Here is a 23,856-nt window from a genome sequence, read left to right on the forward strand (position 1 = left end):
CTGGTAATTCTCTGCCAGGATATTTTCAGTTGTTTTACAGAATTTCCGTCAGAAGTTTGCCGTAATTTAACACTATTTTATTTCAAAATTTTCCGTAAAAATCAGGGAAATGTCCTGGTAATTTTATGCCAATAAATTTTCTGTTTTTTTACGGAATTTCATCAGAATCTTTCTGTAATTTAACAGTTTTTTCCCCCGTTATTTAACATATACAAACTGTTCAATTCTGGCCCACCACCACCACTTCAGGCGACATTTCCCATATTCTCAAACTCAAAGCTTGACAGGTATGGGGCAACGTGAGAGTTCATCTACTAAACTGACTACTTAAACTAAAAGCTGTATCATAGACATTTTTAATAAGTGTATTTGTGAGCCTGCCTTTTTATTAAATTGAAAATAATTTCAGATTTTTGTATAACTTTTTTTCAGGTTAACTTAGAAAGCGAGCTGTTATTATTACAGCTCGCTTTAGTTTTCTAAACTACACAAAAGTAACTGTTAGGGAAGCTCAAAAATGAAAAATTGGACTGATATTGATATCCGATATTGATATTGATGTAACTGCTGTTATGCCAGATTTACCAATACTTTATTTTGTTAAATTTTTTTATATGATTATTCGAATAATCGTAAGAATAATCAATAGATTATTAAAATATTCGTTTACAACAGCACTAATTACATAAATAAAATAGCATGGGGATTGGGGGAATTAACGTCTCTCCTTCGCCCCCCTACTTCTACAGCCAGACCTCATCCCCCTTCTTGCAATACGCCGTCTGTCCGGCCCCCCAGCACTCAACGGTATGCTCGACTGGCCCCACCCTCTTCGACCGCTCACACTTATAATGGTACACTAGCCCTCCCTCAATGTCTCTCCTTCGCTCCCTCCTTCTTTGCTTACCCCAACCCCCCACCCCTCTAATGATACATCAGCCCCCCACCTTCTCTCCTTCTTCTTCGAACCTCTTCTAATTATACTCTAACCCCCCAGTCCGCAGATTAACGTCTCTTCTTCGCCCCCCTTCTTCTACAGCCAGACCTCCTCCCCCTTCTTGCAATACGCCGTCTGTCCGGCCCCCCAGCACTCAACGGTATGCTCGACTGGCCCCACCCTCTTCGACCGCTCACACTTATAATGGTACACTAGCCCCCCTCAATGTCTCTCCTTCGCTCTCTCCTTCTTTGCTTACCCCAACCCCCCACCCCTCTAACAATACATCAGCCCCGCACCTTCTCTCCTTCTTCTTCGAACCCCTTCTAATTATACTCTAGCCCCCCAGCCCGCAGATTAACGTCTCTTCTTCGCCCCCCTCCTTCTACAGCCAGACCTACTCCCCCTTCTTGCAATACGCCATCTGTCCGCCCCCCCAGCACTTAACAGTACGTTAGACCGGCCCCACCCTCTTCGATCCCTCACACTTTTAATGGTTCACTAGCCCCCCCCTCAATGTCTCTCCTTCGCTCCCTCCTTCTTCGCCATTCTGACTCTTCAGTACGCTCTACCCACCTTGCTCTGAATGTAACAGCGGATGACTAAAGGTTTCCGGTATTCTCAAATTGAAAACTTGTAAGCACTCTTAAGGCCATAATCATCCGCTCCGGTAAGTTGCGAAGTTTTGTTGAGGAAACGCATCCAGTTTTGACACTTCTGACGTGTTACTCCGTTGGTGAAAAAAAATTGTTAAAACACCGTTAGGCATGAGGACTCAGAGGCAGGCCCTGACTCGGAGGCGGGTCCTGTCTCGGAGGCGGGTCCTGACTCGGAGGAAGGTCCTGTCTCGGAAGCAGGTCCTGTCTCGGAGGCGGGTCCTGTCTCAGAGGCGGGTCCTGTCTCGGAGGCGGGTCCTGTCTCGGAGGCGGGTCCTGACTCGGAGGCGGGTCCTGTCTCGGAGGCGGGTCCAGTCTCGGAGGCGGGTCCTGTCTCGGAGGCGGGTCCTGACTCGGAGGCGGGTCCTGTCTCGGAGGCGGGTCCTGTCTCGGAGGCGGGTCCTGACTCGGAGGCGGGTCCTGTCTCGGAGGCGGGTCCTGACTCGGAGGAGGGTCCTGACTCGGAGGCGGGTCCTGTCTCGGAGGCGGGTCCTGTCTCGGAGGCTGGTCCTGTCTCGGAGGCGGGTCCTGTCTCGGAGGAGGATCCTGACTCGGAGCCGGGTCCTGTCTCGGAGGCGGGTCCTGTCTCGGAGGCGGGTCCTGTCTCGGAGGCGGGTCCTGTCTCGGAGGCGGGTCCTGTCTCGGAGGAGGATCCTGACTCAGAGCTGGGTCCTGTCTCGGAGGCGGGTCCTGTCTCGGAGGCGGGTCCTGTCTCGGAGGCGGGTCCTGTCTCGGAGGCGGGTCCTGTCTCGGAGGCGGGTCCTGTCTCGGAGGCTGGTCCTGACTCGGAGGCGGGTCCTGACTTGGAGGCGGGTCCTGTCTCAGAGGTGGGTCCTGTCTCGGAGGCGGATCTTGTCTCAGAGGCTGGTCCTGTCTCGGAGGCGGGTCCTGTCTCGGAGGCGGGTCCTGACTCGGAGGCGGGTCCTGACTTGGAGGCGGGTCCTGTCTCGGAGGCGGGTCCTGTCTCGGAGGCGGGTCCTGTCTCGGAGGCGGGTCCTGACTCGGAGGCGGGTCCTGACTTGGAGGCGGGTCCTGACTCGGAGGCGGGTCCTGTCTCGGAGGCGGGTCCTGACTCCTCCGAGTCAGTACCGACCTCTGAGTTGACCAAATTTAGAGGCCCAGCTAAGCGTGGACTAAAAACAACATTTGGTCCACTCTTGGTGGGTTCTTGCCTCTCTTCTTCGTCTGGAGCATCTTCACAACCAGCAGCCTGCTTGATGAGGCCCCATGCCTTTTGAAGTAAGGTGTCTTTGAGATTGATTTTACGTGGTCGTGCAAGGGTTCTTCTGAAGCACTCCACAACCTTGTATATCACTATTGGGTTGTTGCTTCTGATCATTTTGAAGAGCAGTTCTCTAACTGCATCTTCATTGCCCCAGAGAAGTTGCAGGATGTCTCGGCAGGCTTTTTTTTCCATTTTATCATAAAAGACAAAATCTATGTCTTTGACTTCTTTCCAGATTTTTGGAGCAAGTTTTCTCTGGACTGGTTCGGTGTGCTTCCTTTTGTAATGCCCATAGGTAGATCTGTAACTAGACTTGTAAATCAATCTCCAAAGAATATTTTCTACCATAACTCTCCTTTCATCTTCGGTTCCTCGTCTGAAACCCATCCTGTCTGCGTCCCTCAAAAATTCTTCAGGGTCCATGGTTGCCTGAGTATAATCCTCACTCAGGCAGTTTTCATCTGCGTACAGGTCCTCAGTTGGAAAAAAAGTCGTTCTGAACTTTCTTTTTGTTGACGCGAACATTTTCTTTGGAGGAACAGGATTCTCCAGGTGCTTTATGAATTTTTCCACAATAACTTGGTGTCCTTCTGGGTGTTCAAGGAGTGCGATTAAATGCAGTCCACTTGCAAAGTGGAATGCATCTCTCGCAAGACTCTGGAAAATCCTTTCACCAAGCTCTTCTGACACCTCCGAGAGTACGTCCACATTTATATCTCCAGTTTTTCTCAAAAGCAAGATTAAAATTTTGCTATGCTGTTCCTCAAAGGTGTGTCTGACAAGATGCAGAGTTGGTCCATCTGCAGCCTTTTCAATCACTTCCCACAGAAGTTTACTGAGAAAGTTTCTCTTCTTGTAATCTGGGCTTCTTTGACCAGGATGAACTTTCTTGGACAATGTTTTTTTCACTTTTGTCCAAAAAGAGACCTTAGGCCTCACGTCCATTTCCCTCTGTGGGCTTTCGTCGTTCATCTTTATGGAGTTGAGCTAAAATGTCCAAATGAATCTCGTGTTGACTGACTTGTTAACTGATTTGTGTTAACTGATCAGAGAATTAACTGATCAGTTGGTGATGTCTTGGACTCTATGACATCATAAAGTCATCCTCAGAAGGGCCTCATGACACAGACATCATTTGAAGTCATGCTGATGACATCATTGTCAGCAGCATGGCAACTGTTGCTAGGGCTAATAATAGCACGCAGTTAGCATGCGCTATGAAAAAAAAATGTAATCTGTGGGCACTAAATGCATTATTCCCACAGTCTGAACTGACAGTGATCTGCGCAGCGTAACAGGAAGGGCCAGGGAACCATTGGCCCCTCCACTTTACCGGCCTACCCATTTTTATTTGTTATTTGGGTTCCATCTCCTAACAGGCATAGGGCAAAGTGTCAATGGAACCGCTACATCAGTGGTCCCCAACTTTTTTATTATCACGGACCGGTCAAGAATTGAAAATTTTGCTGTGGCCCGAAGGGGAGCCTGGGGGGACGGGGCATGTTGGTGTTCCCGCTAAAACCTGAATAGGAGACCTCTGCGGGTTGTGGCACAGAGATGGAAACAAAGCAGAATAAAGAAGAATTTGAATTGATATTGGTTAAATTTATTTCAGCTTAGTATTTAATAACTAGGTGTTTTTATGGGAATGTGGATCTTTCAGATCAATTTGAGAAGCAATTTTGATAGGTAAACTTAATTTTATTGTGTCATGTAGCGCAGGGTGCTGGTCTTGGTCTTGATTTGGTCTTGGGCTCGGTGGTCTAGACTACAATTCTGCTACGTGGCTCCTTAGTTCCATGTCCTCCCCTGCCATTTGGATTTCTTTCAAAATAAAAGCCAATAGTGGCAAAAATAAGTGAGGTTCATGCTGTGTTAGGACAAGAGACAAGAAGTTTCCATCCCTAAAATTATGATGCATAGAATTAAATATCTAAGTCTAAACTATGTTGAGTAAACACAATAAAAACATGCTTTATCTGTGGCATTGATCATTAAAATGGCACATTACTGATGTATTAAAATTAAATACGATCGGTACACTTAATGATATTAGCAATTAGGTATTAATCAGCAAGTACTTTTACTTTTAATACTTAAGTATTTTTAAAAGCCAGTACTTTTTTTGCTTTTACTTAAGTAAAATGTTAATGTGGTACTTTTACTTGAGTACATTTTTGTCTGTGTATTTGTACTTTTACTTAAGTAAATTTTTTGCGTACTTTCTCCACCACTGCTCTTTAGTCTGTTTTCATCACTATTCCATCTCCGAACTTTAAAAAATATATCCCTCACAAGGACATTACACAAGTTACACAAATTTTATCTGCTGGAAATTGAAAAACCATCTTGGCGATTCGTGTTAAATCTCATTAAAAGTTGGCGGGGAAGATGCCTTGCTTTTGACAGGTGACAGATGTGAGCAATAGCACCGAGCTGCACACGGCTTACCTCAACAGCAGCCTTGGCTCGCTCAAACTCCTCCTCCAGGGACTGATGTCTTGACAGGAGGGCGCTCCCCCAGCGCTGCTCCTTCGTTAGACGAGCCTGTCACACACACATGCATACACACATTTCATGATATAAACATTTATGCCAAGAAAAGGTCTATTACACGTACACCTTTACATTCACGTAGCACATCACAGCACACACGCGCAGCCAGAGGAAGAGGCGGGTTGGGAGAGTGTGCAGGGTCAGCCGTTGCTGCTTTCTCAGGGCCCAGTAAATATTCCTGCCTCAACAAAGCCTCTGACATGCTCAGGAAGGATGGCAGAATCACTAATGTCAGCAACCACCACCAGCGTACACCCCCACCACCCGGTCCACATCTGAAAAAAACTGGCTTCTCTCAATTTCATCCTCCATCCAAGCCTGGCCCAATTTCTGTGCACCGGCACATGCAATAATAATAATAATAATAATAATAATAATAATAATAATAATAATAATAATAATAATAATAATAATAATAATAATAATAATAAAACAACACAAGCTGATATATTTTCTGTGACAAACTTAGATGCAATGCTCTGTCCTGCTTTGAAAAAAAAATCATCCAGTTAAGTCCATGCATGTAGTTTAGCATTGTCAGACTGCAGTGTAATTTCCATTATTTTTATTACAAATCTGCTCTAGTAAGTGGCTTTTAGATAACCTTTCATGTTCTGGTATGATATGACACAAGATTTACTGTAAATAGCAAAGGCTACATGTATCCCAGGGCAAGTAAATCTATTACAAAGACCAACACTGCTCTATCTTCTGCTTTTATTGCTTGGGAGGTAGGCGAGTTATTACCTGTAGCAATTCCCATCTCTACTGATGGGAATTGAAGTTTAATTTAGGTTGATGCTGCTAAATGGATCAGGAAAAAAATAAAAAAATTTAAAAAATTTAAAAAGCCAATGCATATTTGAAAGAAGTAAAAATATCGCCAGATTTGGAGTTTCTGGTGCCCTTTGGGATGGCAAAACGTCATTTTAATACACTGCAGTTGGTGTTTTTAAAGGAAAAATCCACCCAAAAGGGACACAAAACAGGGAATTTAATTGTCTACATCTTTACATCTTAATAATCTGTGAACAATAGTCAATTAGAAACCAAACAACAGTTTTCATTCGCCTGAGAGCAGGACTATTTAATTATGCTTTAAGATAAAATTGAGAAATGGAAAATGACTTAACTGAAAAAATTTCAGGTTTCTTTTTCTTTTATAACTATATGTATGATCACACGTCATGTCATCATTGTGTATTTCTTGCCTTTCTTTAGTAAAATAAATAATGTCACACAAATTGCAAAGTGGCCAAGAGGAGTAAAAATACTCTGGCTGTCCTCTTAACTACTGTTGCTAAGTTATGCTTATTTTCCATCATGGTGCAAACAAAGTTCAAGTGCAAATCAAAAGTTGTTATAAAGAGAGGAGCATAAAAGGGGATTCTTGACTGAATGTTGCCTGTTGGCATTATTGTACCTATAATTGAATCATGGGTTTTACTATGGATACAGTAAAGCAAATACTATGTAGATTATGATTTACCATTGGGGTAAGTGCTAACTGTCTTTCTTGCTTTTATTTTCAGTAAAAGAAAGTGAATCCTGTGTCTATTCTAGGGTATTAGTGTGGAAATTATCTAGGTTGTATCATTGTATCAGGCTATGCAGTGGTTTAAAATCAAATAAGATTTTGCATTCTTATTATTGATCTAAAAAAAGTGTATAAAGACTTCATGCCATGTACCACAAAACACATGAAGCTCTATAATTTAAAGAGGATGCAAGAGTGTTTTTTTAAAATTTTTTATCATGACTTAGGGTGGATTTTTCCTTAAGCTCAACTAATTGAGCCACACAATTGTTGTTAGTTGATAAATAAATCATGCAAGACATGTTTCCTCTTTTTGCATGCATGCTTTTCCACGTATGTGTATGTATGTGAAGAGGGTGTGTTGGTTTAAGGGCCACTAAGTAGACAGGAAAGTAAAACTAATCTCTACAGTATCGGAGTCACAGATATAGCTTGTAATTCCAAAGTGAAACACATTTCTGTGTTTGTTTGTCAATAATCTCCTTCCATGTGGAGCTTCTATCTTTACTCCAAAATCTATTATTCATGAGAGAGGCTGAAAAGGTGATATATGCTTGCTTAGCAGGACCAACACTAATGGGCTCAGAGTAAAGCAGCTAAATAATTCATAGGCTATTAATCTAATAATGGCATCTGGAAACAAGACTCCTTGCGTTAACCTACAGAGCGGCGTCAACGAAAAAGAGAAGCGTGTTGCGTGACATTTGGACATAAAGGCACCACAAAAGGAAACGGCAACAGTGCATGTCGATTCCTTCAAATAACTAAGACTTTGGTCCTTATTGAGATGGTGTCATGCTGTTGAAGTGGTGCAAATGTAAAAGTCTTTTGTTGTTGAAAGGATACATAGGGAGGCTTACATGTCTTCCACTAATATACTGCCTGTTGAGCTGAAATGGAAGAATTGTAGGTGTTAGGACAAAATGATGGGTAAACAATGACAGAACAGAGTGACTTATCAGACACAAGCTTGGATATACATCGCCATTGTGCAGTTGTTAAATAAGTTAAACTAATTTAAAATGTCTAAATGATTAGACGGTAGTGCCATTATCTCTCAGCGCTTCTGCTGTAATACCGAGTACTTACTTGTGATGCCAAGGCTGATTCTGGCTCTGCTTTGGTGTTTGCTTCCAACAAGTTCTTATTTGATGAGTCAGATTGGATTTTGCAGTCTATAGACCTACAGGAGAAAAACATCAACATAATATAGCACGTTACAAGTTATTTTATCTGGGTATTTTTACTTGACACATATGTGATCATTGGAAATCATTTTGGTCCTTCCAATGTAATTAACCCTTCCAGACCGAACTTACATCCATCCTTACAGTCCTAACAATGCTCACCTGTTGCAAAATCTAGAAAAAATGAAAGCGAATATATATAGAAATATTTGCAATACTGGAAGCCAAAATTTTTGTGAACATGAGCAAAAACATTTGGTATCTGTTAGGATAGTCAGTTTGTTTTGTTATTATTATGTGGAGAGCAGAATGGTTTTATGGTTCTCATGTTTTTAAGAAAATTCACATCAAAATAAATTTTCTTTGCTTGTAAAGGATGTACTGCCTTAAGAAATTAGTCTTAGCGTGATTGGTATTTTGCCTGCATTGTGCAGATAGTGTGTTGCTTAATGAGCAGAAACTGGGTGTTTATTTTATTATGACCAGACTTGTTTTAGTACAAAAGCCACATCTGTTGCTACTTTAAGCATGCAGACATTACTGATGATTACTCACATTTCAGCTGACAAGAGAACAGCTTTTTCGTATGGGTCGTATCATAACAAATCATTTAACAACATCATATCATGCATGATGTGAAGTACAGATTACTGAAGAATGTATTAGGATAAGTTTTGTTACATCATTAATTTGTAGTCAGAACGAAAACAACCCACCACAAGAACTCATTGGATGAGTTTTTTGAAGAGCGCCGTCTCTCCAGCTTCCATTTTCTGTTGCCATTCTTCTCAGCGTTGGGATGAAGTTCTTCCCATTTATCCAACGATCCAATGGTTACTAGGAAACATAATTGAAATACAGAAACATGATGACGGCCACACAATAGTTTTGAATCAACCTGAATTGAAAAACTGAGTCCAAACACAATCATGTTTTGATCATAGTAAAAAGCATGAAACTTTCCAATTAAACATGACCTACAAAATAACCAATTAAGTCTGACGGGTCTTAATTGCCACTGATATTTCACAAATAAAAGACGAGCTGACATTTTTCTCAAAAGGCTTCAGGACCTAAATCAGTGTCACTCTCTTTGACTTCCAGCGCGTTATTACTTATCCCTTTCACCTTTTCAGACACCAAATGCAAAAGTAATTGGCCCTATCCTGGAAATGCCTTTCAAAATGATAGCTGCCATTACCCTAAATTGGTTCGCCCCCTCTGTGGCCTATCCTGAGGATGTTTGAGGTGGCAGAATAATGAAAATTATCGCTATGGGAGGAAAGTGGCAGAACTGCAGAGAAAGGCTTGTGACGTTTTTGTGCCTTTAGAGCACAGAGGTGACGTGAGCATAAAGCACTGCAGAGTATTTTCTTTAATATTTTCCCTTCATTGAATATATTGACTTAAAATTAAAATCATACACAGATTTCAATTTATTTTGTGAGTCAGACAATAGTTGTTTCTAGTATCTTCTTTAAATTTTGATAAACAGCAAGCGCTTCACTGTCTCTACCTGACTCAAGCGATGCCCTCTCAGGGTTTCGCATGCTTGGTCCTGTCTGTTCAACTTCCACCTGGATCAGCTCCGTCTCATCTGTCTTTTTCTTGTGTGAGCTGTTCTTTTGGCCGTCACCTCGGGACACCAGAGCACTTTTCTTGTCCTTGCTGTTCCTCCTTTCTCCCGGTTCACTGAGATCTAAAAGGTCCAGTGTTGAAGAAAGAACTGTAAGAGCAAAAAAAAAAAAAAAAAAAAAAGAAGTTAGGGTGCTCCCATGGCAAGTGCAAACTGTCAGTGAAAACCTTTTAAAACAAAAACCTATCAGCTTGGTTTTTCAGTAAATAAACTATAAGTTGGGGGCATAAACCATTCACTTGGTCGTATAAGAAACAAAGATGAGAGGAAAAGGAAACAGGATATTTGATTCTTATTCATTGGTTTTATTGTGATTATGTTACATTTATTGCAAATTCAACTTTTGTTTTTAAGCTGCAGTAGGCAATATTTAAAAAAAAATTTCATGTCCTGACAGTATAACATGAGACTGATAATCTGTGAAAAACTCAAACTCCTTTGCCTTCTTCCTGTGGTTCTACTGCCATCTGCAGAAAAACACCACACCCTGTCGGAAACAACCAGTCAGAGGCAGGAGGAAGATCTTAGCGCTGCCAATCACGCTCATGTACACACCACTCACACGTCTGTCTGCTTGCTTTCTTGGTTATTCATTTAAAAAATGTAATTTACTATCCCTGTGCTGAGGACAGCATTCCTGCTCACTGACAACTCTAATTTAAAGTAATCAGAAGGCTGCTGCTTCCAGATGAATGCTACTGCTAATTTAAATTTTGCTAAATTCTCCATGAATTACATGAATAAACAAATTACACATTTGTGTAAATACTGCCATCTAAAGTAAATAATTTCATATAATTTTACCTGTTTTTTGAAGTTGGATAAAAATAAAAACAGCTTTTATAGAAAGCATGCAAAAAAAATAAATAAAAAAAACAACTAAGAATATGTCAACTAAATCTGGATTTTTGTACTCGGTAAAAACTGAAGTATTTCTCTTTTATCTCCAAAGATTCTGACTGTACATTTTGTAGAGCGTGAAGGCATAGCTGCAGGCACATGTCTGAATAATTGGCATGTTTCTGTTTTATGACAACCAACCAGAGAGCATTTGCTGACTGAAATCTGTGTGTAATTAGAGAGTGTGCTTGCCTTTCATGCCTTGTGCCTTTTAGATGACGAGGATAATTACAAATCAAAGAAGACAGACTCAGGAGGGTAGTTGTCTGAACTGTTTTCAGTGTTTTAAAACGGGTGCAAGCTGCTCATGAAAACACTGTAATGTCAAAAAGGTTTCTCCATTTCTTGGGGAGACTGGATAGATGCCGTGTTTGCCCATCAATTTGCTGTTTGGTGGAAAAAATGTCCACAAATTACCTCACTCAGAGAGTGTAAGCTTGCTTTAACATTTCAGTGTCTATAGATTAAATTAACTATTCAATGTCTTTGTCAACTTTGATATGCCACTAAGGCCTGTGACAATGACAAAATTGGTACAGTGCCATCTATATTAGGAGACCTGCATCCATTTAAAGAGACACTGCAGGAAGTGTGCCAAGCTTAATCACCAGCCATATGCCCTGCATACGTTTCTTCAAATACTTCAAATTACAATTGACATCACGACAGGTTGTGTAATATCACAATTGCAAAGGACTACTGCTGTTCTTACTTCAAGACATTTAGTTTGGTCTGTATAAAAGTCAGATTTGCTGTTGCTTCAATCCTTCCTGTAGCTACGATGACTAAAAGATGTATTTCTCCACCATAGAGGTTTTGGCAGAAGGCTCTTTATTATTTTGAGATTAAACTTCCTGAGTAGCGTTAGCCATGATTTGTTTTAAAGTCTGTCATGCTCATCACTAGGCAAACAAGATGCAAATGTGTCACATGGTGTTCAGTGGTTATAGTAAATCTAGTTGCTTCTATTACTGGGTAGAAAATATTTCTAGTAAACACTTTTCATTTAATTTTTGTTCTCGCACACAATCCACCAAACCAATCTGTTGTAAAAAGGTGAATGAGGGCTCTTATCTAAAGTATCATCACGGTAGGTAAATTAAATCTATTTACCAAATGGAGAACAATAGCTAGCATTATGCATTAAGTGTATAAGGCTTTTCAGAAACAGTGCTGTCTGTACGCCTGCTCTGGATCTACTGTGGCGTTACAATAAAACTATGCTCTTTATAATACACACTCCTCTATTCACCTTATGTTGGTCAGTAGACCAATTCTGTTAAACTGATGCACATTGTGCCTTGGTACAATGACAGTATTTTATTCCATCTCATTTTTTTAACTGGGCATAAATGAATAGCTAAACTGCACCTACACAAAGTACTGAGAGAACAGAGACTGATGTCTAATGAGGATAGAAGTACTTCTGTTTGTGATTATCTTCATTGATCTTGGCCAACTTTTATTTAGCTTTGGAGAAGTCCATGATAAACACCTTTATTATGAAAATCAAAAATCTGCATTGTTTTGTATAATCTCAGACAAGCTCAAATTTAAAGCTTTTAATGTTTGCTGAAAAGAATGGATTATCTGAATTATTTTGTTTGAATTTGATTCTTGTGTTTAGTTGATGCCAGTGACAGCAGGAGCGCCATGAGGCTGTGAGGCAGAAGGCTGAGGGGTTCCCAAAACGTTCTGCTATATTTTTCTCAGCTGAATCAACATTAGTCAGTGGCCAGTTTAGAAATGACACATGTCAGCTGTGCAAACTGGCTCTGCAAATTATGACTTTGCAGATGGTAGGACTTTTTGATCAGTTACCCTCTAAACCAGGAGGATAGTGGTCTGAATGTTTTTGCCCTTTTACAGATTTCCACAGTTTTATCTGTTGCTTAAATGCTATAAACATTAGAGTAGTGAGGTTTACTGAAAGAAAACTAAAAAAAGCACACTGTAAAGAATACAAACTTGTCACTTTTTAAATAATTTTTGGAACAATTTGTCTAGAAGTCATCTCTAGCTGGGACCAACACCAGACACCTCTGGTCAGCATCAGATGTTTATTACCTCTTTAATATTTCTTCCAAGTTAACACAGAAAATCAGAGTAACATGGGAACTCACAGAAACTAATTTGTTTAAAAACATGAGCCAGAACAACAGTTGGCGCTGGCATTGCATTGCCATTGATAATCCTGTTTGAATGGTGCACATATGCCCTGACTTAAAAAGGCACAATCCATTACTGGCTGCAACACACACTAATTTGGTGACTGAAAAGCCTTGTTATGTTGTTGGATGCAAACCTCATGTGAGAATATGTATCAAATAAGTCGCAACAATGAACATGTGGGTGTTCAAATAACAGACACGTGATACATCCAAACAGAAGACAAGCAAATCTCAGATGGCTGATAAAAACATATCAGTTGAAAGCAGCTGCGAGCTTATCGTTGAAGTCCCTCATGTGTCTTGTGTTATCAGTAATTGAACAGAGTGAAAGGAAAAGAACCGCACCGGCTGTGTTGGAAGTCACCGGGCGGGAAATCCCATCACATTTGGTCTCGCAGAGGAAATCGTCGATGGAAGGGCTTAATAGCGGCCGACTCTCTTGTTGCTCGCTCACCAGCTGTAAGGACAAATGGATGAGACAGTTCAGGCTTTCACTTGGCATATTTTTGCGAAACTCTCATTATGTCCTTTGCAGCTTGCTAACATGAAATGAAGATCTGCTCTTTGGGCATGATTCACATGACAGTAATGTCCCTGTGTCATGAAAGAAATTGTCATCTTCATTTGTTGGGGGAGGTTTGTGGGTAAAATACAGCTTCTTTTTCAATTTTTTACTTTACTTTTTTGTGCGAAGCAAAATCACTGAAATGTTTGTGAAACAATAAGCTTCAGATGTATCAGAAGCTTATTGTTTTAAATAATCTATTTTAATCCATCCATGAATACTTAGACTTAAGGAATATTTACACTTAAGGACATTTTAGAGAGACCAATTAACACGACCACCAATATTTTTGGACTGTTGGATGAAACTGGAGTACCGGGAGAAAATCAGACATGCACAGGGAGAACATGCAAACACCATGCAGAAAGAACCCACAATCTGCTGCAAGACAACAGCAACCAACTGCACCACTGGGCAGCCCTGTCACTTTTGACTGAAGGCAAAATCACTCTTGAGCTTGTGCTGTCCTTTTAATCATGCAGTAACTCAGCCTTTCGAAGCACGTTGGTAAAAACCCATATATTAGGTGCATCGTAGTGTTCAAAGTATGTCAAAAGTAAGTTAGAAACTTACAGTCCAGAAATTATGGTAGTTATGTCAACCAAAAATTTACAACCAAAAATGAGAGACAACCTTACTACTAAACTTTACCTACAGCGTCCAGGTAAGATGCCCTGATAAGAATCACAGAATGAAAAGACACTTAATGAATGCATCCCTTTACTTAACTTATGTGAGCTCATCTTCCAAACCATGAACCTGCTAACGACTCTTTCACTGTGGGTTTGTCAGTACAGCAGCAGCATGATTTGCCTACTCTATTCAGAAGGCTCAACATATTCCAGGTGCAAGTGTAACCAATTTGCCCACCAATGCTACAAAGTTTGGAGGTGAGAATTAGATGGATAAGCCACCACATGCAGTTATGAGCTTGGCCAGATTGACAAAAAACAAAAAAACAAACAGAATTGAGGGAGCATGCTACTTTCTGTAGCTGCTCTTTTGGCTGCTCTCACAAGTTGAATTTTAGGTGCATGAGGTTTAATTATGAAGGATGAAGGGGTCTGCAAACTACCATATGGTTCATAAAAACTGCTCAGTGTGGGAATTACAGGTTCTCTGTACACTAGGTTCATCGAGTAGCTCTGAAAATTAACATCTCGAGTACATGTTCTTGTGTGAGCAATACAGAATAAAGAATCAATTTTAATATCCACAACTTATGGCTCGGGGGTTTCAAATGATTTTCTCTTCTTCTTTTTTAATTGCAGTGAAGGCAGCAAACCCTTTTCATGTTTTTGTGAGCTAAAACAAAAAAGGAAATACATTTTGGACATTAAATGTACTTGCTGATCAAGAACAGTAATGATTTGAAAAATATCTATTTTATAGAAAAGCTTTTATATACTTTAAACATGTATTATAAAAGGGACTTTTTACTTTTTTACCAATGCCTCAATTTAAATTTGCTTTTAAATTTTAAAAGTTTGTGTGAAATATTTTATTTCTCATTTGTTTTTACTCACCTGTTTTTACTTCAGCTTTTAATACTCTACTCCCTTTAGACAAAATCACATCAATCATTAATGTCATCATCAAAAACCACCATGCAACTCATTTGTTATCTCCTTTTTAATAGTGATGACCTTTATACTAAAAATTATTATGAAAATCAAATTTTGCTAACATGTCGATTATAATTGATGTTCACAGAAACATGAATAATTAAAAGTCTACCAGGTCATCTTCTAACTCCAACCTTTATGCATTTTCATCCTTGTATGAAAATAAATGCATGTTTTAACTTGAACAACTTTTACAACATGGGATTTGGACAGATCTACCTCCTCTTGGCAGAGCACCTCCCTTTCATATTCTTATTTATTTGAACATCTGTTCTAAAATGGGATTTTGGGAGATCTCGCATCATCTTGACATCATGCATATTTAAACAAAACGTTTTTCTTTTGTCACTTCAATATAAAATTGCTATTCTGCCAAAATACAAGCAGAATGATTGGATTTGCACTAAAGAAAATGGAAATGCAAGTAACACAAATTTAAGATTTGCAACTCAAAGCAAAAGCAGAAGAATACAAACCCAGACAAGGGTCAACCCTTTGTTGTGTGAGAGTCTGTGAAAATGCTGAGCCAGCACAAGTAATTAGGGCGACTGAGGGTTTCTGCTGGTGTCAGAAGAAAGACGTAGCTCACAGGAAGCCTTGCATTGAGAAGGAAAGTTATTTTGCCCTATAGGCTGCTGTATTTTCGCTGAGTCTTTATAAATAGAGACAAATTATAAGTAAAATGTAATAGTGTCAGATTATTTATTTAGTTGTTCATATAATGTTTTCTCTGCTAAGTTTGATTTGATTTTATAACATCAATTTTATGAATATATAGACAGCCTTGGCAGTGAAAACTGCTAAAGTCTGGATGTGATAAAAAGGATAACAGATGCAGAGGTCGGTATATGCAGCACAGTCCTAAAAGACCTCTAAGATGGATGAGAAAATCATCTCAACCTTGTATTATACTACATCTGATTGGACTTTATCTTCAGTATTTCTGTTTTAAACTGCAACCCGATAAGCAATGTATAAATGTGAAACTACATGAGATTGGTTTATCTGAAAGGACTTTGACAGAACAGTTCATAAATTAAGACCTTTTCTGTTCTTTATCTATTTAAACAATTTAAACATCCTGATTGCTTTATTTTTTCGAAAGAAAAATACCTATTTTGGGAACCTAAATAAAATATACTTTTATTGTTTGGGGGCACAGCTTTCATAATTAAAGTGCTGTACTGTATGTTCCACACTGCTTTTCTGTATCCAAAATAAAAAAACAACCCTTCTGTTGTTCTTGTTTCCAGCACATTATTTAAAGCTGTTTACAAGCTGCCTCTTGGCTGACTCATCTATTACATGCCAGCAGCGAACACTTGGAAAACTCAGAGGAGACCTGATGACTGGAGGCAGACAAGCTCTTAATAACGTAAATGATATTCATGAGCCCACATGCTGAGACCAGCAGACTAGATGACAACCAGAAAAAAATAGTCTGTCTGTGAATAACAATTTATGTCTGTGGCTGACATCTGTAAATTGCTGTTTGTATTAGATCTATTTTAAATAGTACAATAAATTATACAATATTTTATAGGGTTTCACTTGAGTTGCGGTTTCTGATATGGGTTACATGGGTAACCGCACGGGGCGACATCTTGTGTTGGAGGCATGAGCGCTCCCCACCCAGTCACCAAAGTCACCTTTGAATATTTTTTCTTAACATATTTTCTTAAGAAAATATGCAGAAAATATGCAAAGTTTTTACTTGTAGAGCAACATTATGAAAAGTGATGGTGAAAAGTAAGTACCAGCAACCAATCTGTTGTTTAATTGATTCATAGGGGAAAAATACAGATAAAGACAAGATGATATTTCCTAAATTATTTGAAATGCAAAAGTATTTTACTTGGAGTTAAATGGGTAAATATATTAAATATTGTCAACAGCTGCTGGCAGAAATCATTGCTGAGGGCAGAAGTAGCCTAATAAAGCTGTTTGCATGCTTATGGACTCTGACAGCATAATTTTACTGCAGTTGTTTGCTTTCATAAACTCCCTGTATTTGCGTTATGGGTTTTAATAAGGCTCATGTTTTACTACCAGTTTAGAAAAGCCTGCCAGCTGCTTCCAGATGAGGGACGATGTAACTCTGACATTTAAAAGCTGGTGGACATGTTTGCATATTTAACTTAATACAAGTTGCACGTCCCGCTATCCAAAGATTTTTCCTGTTTCTGTGTGCTTACCACAGTACTAAGACTAACCTTGGTAAAGTGTTCAGTGACCTCTGCATAAATATGGACTGTATAGAACCTGGTTCATTCAACACTGTTGACCATGGTAAATTATTAAAGCAACTGCAAAACTGGGTTGAACTCTCTGGTATGGTGCTTGACTGGTTTGAGTTTTACTTAAAGAACATTTACTCTTTTGTGTCAATAGGTAACTTTTCATTGGAGCTGATAAAAATCACACGTGGGATGCCTCAAGGATCCATCTTGGGGCCAGTCTTATTTAATTATCTACATGCTACTAGCTCAGATTATAATAAAAGTTAACATAACTTGTTTTTTGACAATAAACCCACATGAACCCATGAATAGAGGAAACTAATGCTTGAATATGCTACAACTTTATTCAGTTAAATAAAAACAACACTGGAGTAATAATTTTTAACCAAAAGAGGAACCATACAGAGTTGGGTGAAAACCTTTCAAAATAAAAGCAAATCATAAACTTTCCTACTAACTGAAAAAATACATATTTGTAATCAAAACAAATGTGCAGAAAACTTTTGACAAAAATTGCAACGTTTTGCTTGGATGAAACCTTTACACAAAGATGGCATAATTTGTCATACTTGAGAATATGCTGGTCAGTGGCATTTGTCAAATAATTTTCATATTTTCCACATCAGATGCAATTTACAAAACATGTTTCTATGTGGAATAATCCTCGTCTAGTCCACCATTTCTTATTAGCTTTCCTGAGAAATTACAAGAGAAATTCAACTATCGACTGTCGGGTACATTAGTTTAAACCCATGGAACATAATTGTTCGCTTCATATTGAGTCTATAATGTATTAGTGTCACAGCTTTAAGTTAGCACTGTAACCATGCTGTTTCCTCAAAACATGTAAAATTTTCATTAAAATTGAAATAATGACATCTCATTTTCTTTCTCCAGTCATCCAGAAAATGGGAATAAAAGATAGGCTGCGTTGTTCCAGGGAGATGATTCAAGCACGACGCAGGTACCGAGCAAAGACTAATTATAGGTCGAGTTTAAACCCAGGAGAGGAGCTTATTGAGCCGTTAGCCCATTACTCCGAGCAGCAGGAACATTGCTGTTATATCCTGTTGATATTTTCCATATTCTCTTCCTATGCTACTATTTTTCCTCCTTTTCTATTCAACACACTCTGGCGTTTTGTTTACAAGTGCTTGAAGAGGTAATCTTAAAAAGAAATTATGTAATGGAAAACCTTGGCTAATTGCGCCACTTGGGGCTTTACTCCAAGAGATTTCTCAGATATTGCTGTCAAGGGAGCAACTAGACTTGTCAGAACCTGAGGTGAGGACATGCGGGAGGTGGAGAAGATGGAAAATACTATGTTAACTGGAAGGTGTATAACAGAAATATAAGAAAAAATATATATATATGGACTTTCAAAGCCTGTGCTTTGTGGTAAAATTCACAGAGGGAGAATAAAATTTACCTAATATCAATTCTAGCTCTCCAGCATGAGTACTTTAGTTTTCTGTAAAAACATTTATTTTATGTTTTTAGATTACTAAAAATTGTCTGTATCAGAACTTTACTTATCATCATATTTTAGCTGCTTCAGTGGGTGGTAATTTGGTCGCAAAGGCCTGAACACTGGGGGTTTGTTTCGTATTTTGTGACTCATTCTAATGGGCCATGGCTGCCCTTACATCGATCTATAAACCTCCATGTTGAAAATGACTGGATTTCAGGATGGTTTGGTAAGTTTTAGCAAACTCTGCTGGCTCTGTGTTTTCTAAACCCACACTACTTCTGCTAATGCTACAAATGAGTAGGTGGGAGTAAGTGAACATTTTAAGAGAATTTCAAAACTACTTATGAGATTTTTCTTTTAGGAAAAGGTAAAGATAGCTTCCCTCTTAGATTTTTTAAGCATATTCCTACATTGAACAGACTTGACTACATTTTTTTAATGCAATTTATCAATACATTTGCAATAAATGTGATGTGAGTTGGTGTGCTTGCAATGAAACATTTTACTGTCACATGAAGCCAACTGTATATCTACATAATCATTTTCTCTTTCAAATTTGTGTGTATGAATTTAGAGTGTTAAGAAATGTAAAGTCTAGAAATATTGAGATGTCATGTCATCAAAATACAATTCTTAAGAAGGACCGTTTTTAAATTCCCTTACTCAGCTCATGCATAAAATATTTACCAACTGCTCTTTGCAAACAGTGCTGACTTGCACCACCTGCTCTCTTCTGCACATGTGTTTGTATAAAGTTTGTATTAGAAACATACGAATCTGTTTAAAAACATTGTAGAATTTAGTAAGCATACTGCTATCCATCATAAATCCTTGATGATTTCCATATACTCTTGTTGGCTGCTTTTGACCGCGGGGACTTTCTATGAATAAACAGATGTAAAGGTTCTAAGATGTATGCAAATGCTTGATTATTAAAAGCCCAATAATTGAGAACCAGATCTTTAAGTGTACTGTGGAGTGAATGGGGAGCCACTGGAGATGAATGATGGTGGTGTGATGTGAGAAAACTTCTGTGATTTGGTCAAAAGTCTGCAGGATTTTGCACAATCTGCTAATAGTCCAGTGATATTTTGCTTAGGCATAATGAGCGCACTTGTTAGATGCCACTTTATAGTAATTAAGAAGTAAGTTACATTAGATGAAGGTGGAAAATACTGTGTAATGTAGACTGTGTAAGCTGTTGCTTAATGTTGTAATTGGAAGGTTTTTGCATAATAGTTTGAATCATTGCCAAGTTGGATTATATTAACTACTTTAATGAACTGTTTAGCTTGTGATTCATAACTTCTATTATGTGAAGCACACTAGTTGACATTAATATCATGAATTTGGTCAGTCAGCTTCTATGTAACTTTAAAAGTATGAATAATAATTCACAGCAAAACTATTTACTAACTTATTTGTAATGCATCAGAAAAGTCCTGGTAAATAATTTCATGTGTAGTTGTTGGTAGAATTAGACTAAAAATTGCAAGTTTGTTGGTAATAAGCCTCTCTTTACACTCACATAAAACCATGCCACAGCATATAAAAATCAGACAAAGCATTGATGTTCTAGTCAGGGTCATGGTGAGACCTTCTAGGATACAGTAACAAACTGAAGCGTTTTTCATTACGTGTGACAGAAGCTGAGAGCTTCCTGACTGTTTTGAGCATTCACAAGATTTCTGTGGTGGTTCACTAGAGAAAAACACGTCTTGATTTAAAGCAGGACTGGCCCCACTGTCCTTAAGAAAAGGCTTCAACAATCACAAAACCTGAACATATCAAATCATGAATGGCTGCACATGGATAAAATATGCACGGTTTCAAACTGCGTATGTAGGTTGATTGCTGAGAGTGAAGTTGAATGTGTGCGTCTTTCAGCAGCCCAAAAAGTAGTTGTTACAGGATGAGACCTGGCTTTGACTGGTGAGGACTGAAGAGCAGGACGAGAACAAAGTACGAACCGCAGGATGTGGAGTCTGTAATGTAATTATATTTAAGAGACAACCCATAAAAGCAGCTTCCGATTCTTGAGCTTTGATGCAATCAGCTCATAGAGATCTGTAGAAAAAAAATACAACTGCTTTTTAATGTTTTGTGCAGGATCTCTTCTGACTGGACTCATTGAAATTTGCTTGTAGTTTGAAATTATTGAAGAAAATAGCACAGCGCTGCAGTGCACAGAACTCAGATAACGCTCTTCACAGGCATCTTCTAAGGCTGGTGGTAAATTGTTTTTAAGAAAGACAGTTTTCTGTTTCTGAAACTGATGGCAGACGTGAAACGAACATTCCCTTTTCTTCATCTCCTATTTTTGTATCTTGAAATAGCCATACCATTTTGTTTGAGAACGTTTCACATCAACAAAAGGTATTTGTGGAATCAGGGTCCTTTTGGTAGTTTTTTTTGTCATAATGATTCAAAAAAGGAAAAATACTTTTGATATTAATGGCCTCACTCAACTACAATAAATGAATGTTTTTTTTATGAGCACAACTATAGATGCTGAAACAAATGTTTCTCTGTTGCTCTTTAAAAAGTATGTTAAAGATCTAAATGATATCCAAATTATTACTCTCCTTTTGCTGTAGGTTTGTCTTTTTAAACAGCATCTGTATTTATTGTAAATAATCTTTTTGAGGTTGTCATATTTTGCTGTGATTAGCAGCTCCTAGTTAAAAACCTAACAAAAATAGGCTTAACTTTTTGTCCTTCTAGCATTTACAACATGACAAATAGTGACTTTAACTATCAAGCTGAATATGAGTTTTAAGTTATGAAACCGCTTTTATGTATCGTCTTACTTAAACAATGACTGGTAAACTTGTTTCAGATGCTTTTAAGCTTATAAATAAATATACATATAAGATTTGCCACAAATATCTAGACATAAATATTCATACATACACAGCAGCACTCCCACACTGTACAGAAACAAACAAACAAACAAACAAACAAACAAACAAGCACAGCACACAAGAATCTATTTTGGCATTTGGAGACTCCATCATGCTAGACATTTATAAAAGCAAATATCCTGCAATATTTAGAACAGAGAGAACTCAGACTGAAGCACAATGCTATACTATTATGCATAGCATTTAGAAAATGCTTTCACACACTTTGATTAGCTGCTTATGAGGTGTAAAACTCATAAAGCTTTAACTGACCTCATTAGGAACGGGACAAGAAGTTTGGCCAGCACCTCCCACGAATCCTTTATGCTGCACTCAGTAAACCACACAATACATTTTAAGAACGACATCATGATTTCTTAATGCCTAATTGGAAGATAAAATATCATATGGATTCCTGCAACAAATTGACCCCACTTTTGCTGTCTATTAGATCATTTATGCACTGAGTAAATGCAGAAATGTAAAGTGTTTTATACCCCATAGAGCAGCTGGAAAATATAATTATAGTCACTCTTTTGTTAGATACAACAGTCATAAGCCTCAAGTAATGAGTTAGCAGACAGTGGAGGTCAGCTGTAGGACACGCTAAGCTTTGCCAATGTTTCAGTGTCACCAACACATGAAGACGTCCCACTTAAAGGCGGGGGGTTCTGGAATGGATCTGCCCACCTTGGTAGTCACTGTGAGGAGGGGCTTCCCTTCTGATGACGCCTTACTTGGTATCTCCTTCAGGACCATGGCAACAGTCTTATCTGCAGCCCTAGAGTCTTTCCCCTACAACAGTGAAATCAACAATGACTTTTGTCAGGACAGTTAGACAACTTTTTGCCCCCATCGAGGGAACATCAAAAAAACACTGTATGATATGTGTGAGGCTGTCTAACGACAAAAAACATCAATATTTCCACATCACTATGGCAATGAGAAGTGTCACTGCACAATGTAGACGTTTGACTGCATATACAGATGAGTATGGTTGTCCAGAGCAATACTTTTTCCAATTTAAGATGGGAAAGTATTATACAGAGTCCAAACTACAGCTGGTGACATGGATTAATTACAACTCTAAAAGATGTATGACAGGATAATGACGTTGCTTGTCATAAATCTACAACAAAAACTGTATTGAGTACAGAAAATTACCTGATGTCCCCATACGTTTTTCCCTTGGTTAATTTATTTTTTGTAGAATAGAGCCAAAATCTATTTTTTTAAATCTATTTTTTTAGTTGTTGAATACTAACTTAAAGGTGCTATTTGGCCTTTGGGTATTTGATTGTGACAGTACATCATACAATTATTACCTGAATAAATAGAGGACAAAATAAGTAATGTACTAGTGGATCCAATACATCTGTATGATGACACTGAACTGTTTGAATCACATTTTGCTACTGAGTATTTAAGTTGATGATACTAATGTTTGGACAAATCGTAATTGGACTTTTCTGCAAAAAATTTGGTGGCACCTCATGGTCCATAGCTAATAGCCTGAACCGTCTCTCTTAATGCTTTTGAATGTTGTAAGTGGAAGTTTTAAATGATGATAATACACTCATCTACAGCCACACAAGTCACATAATAGTACACCATTTTGTTAGTTCTTTCACCAATTCTTACCCCAATTCTGTCCTTAAATTGCTATTTTTGTCCCCACCACAACCCATTACAAATAAATTTATTTCTATATTTAGTTACATGGTAGTTAGATGGATAATCATGAAAAGACAATTTTATTATTTTAATTGTTTGGTTCCACTGCTTCATCTGAAATGTCTGAAAATAGTGGAGTAGCTAGCAGATAACTACAAGAAAAATGGAAAAATAAAAAAGATGTTGTTCAGCACTCTTTAACTTAATGTTTTTACTCTGCAAAGCTCTCAGTTCAGAGCATGAAATACTCTGCAAGCAAATCTTATTAGGGGTTTTCACATTTCAGCTTGTAAGAAAAATAAATTAGGTTCTTCGTCTACTGATTTCCTCAACTGATCAAGTGACAAAATGCATGAGCCGAGCCCAGAGGGAGACTTTCCTTAAAAGTCTAATACTCTTGATAAAGCACCTGCTCCCTCTCTCTGGCTTGAACTCACTCGTATAAATCAACAGCACGGCTCATTGAGATGTAGCCAGAAGCGAAGCGGCAATTGAGCCACCAGAGATTCAGGCAACACAAACATTTGTTCCTGGAGGTTTTAGTCTGAAATGCAAATTATGCAGTTTTTGATT

The 23,856-nt window shown here is 38.6% G+C and overlaps 1 protein-coding gene across 4 annotated transcripts in view; it reads right to left on the reverse strand.

The window, feature by feature from the left end:
• Nucleotides 1-23,856, reverse strand: part of pex5la (peroxisomal biogenesis factor 5-like a) — an 82,594-nt gene that overhangs the window by 27,927 nt on the left and 30,811 nt on the right. The window contains exons 2-9 of one of the 4 annotated variants that reach the window (XM_081606357.1): nucleotides 22,300-22,404; nucleotides 21,883-21,936; nucleotides 13,151-13,262; nucleotides 9,615-9,824; nucleotides 8,815-8,935; nucleotides 8,001-8,094; nucleotides 7,772-7,801; nucleotides 5,270-5,365 (exon numbers count right to left, since the gene is read on the reverse strand). In XM_081606357.1, the coding sequence (XP_081462483.1) occupies nucleotides 5,270-5,365; nucleotides 7,772-7,801; nucleotides 8,001-8,094; nucleotides 8,815-8,935; nucleotides 9,615-9,824; nucleotides 13,151-13,262; nucleotides 21,883-21,936; nucleotides 22,300-22,404 (822 nt within the window). The remainder of the gene's footprint in view (nucleotides 1-5,269; nucleotides 5,366-7,771; nucleotides 7,802-8,000; nucleotides 8,095-8,814; nucleotides 8,936-9,614; nucleotides 9,825-13,150; nucleotides 13,263-21,882; nucleotides 21,937-22,299; nucleotides 22,405-23,856) is intronic. The other 3 variants (XM_081606358.1, XM_081606359.1, XM_081606360.1) reach the window with 3 other exon arrangements.

The sequence above is a fragment of the Poecilia reticulata genome, chromosome 4, assembly GCF_904066995.2.
Source record: "Poecilia reticulata chromosome 4, P_reticulata-male-v2, whole genome shotgun sequence".
Lineage (NCBI taxonomy): Eukaryota > Metazoa > Chordata > Actinopteri > Cyprinodontiformes > Poeciliidae > Poecilia > Poecilia reticulata.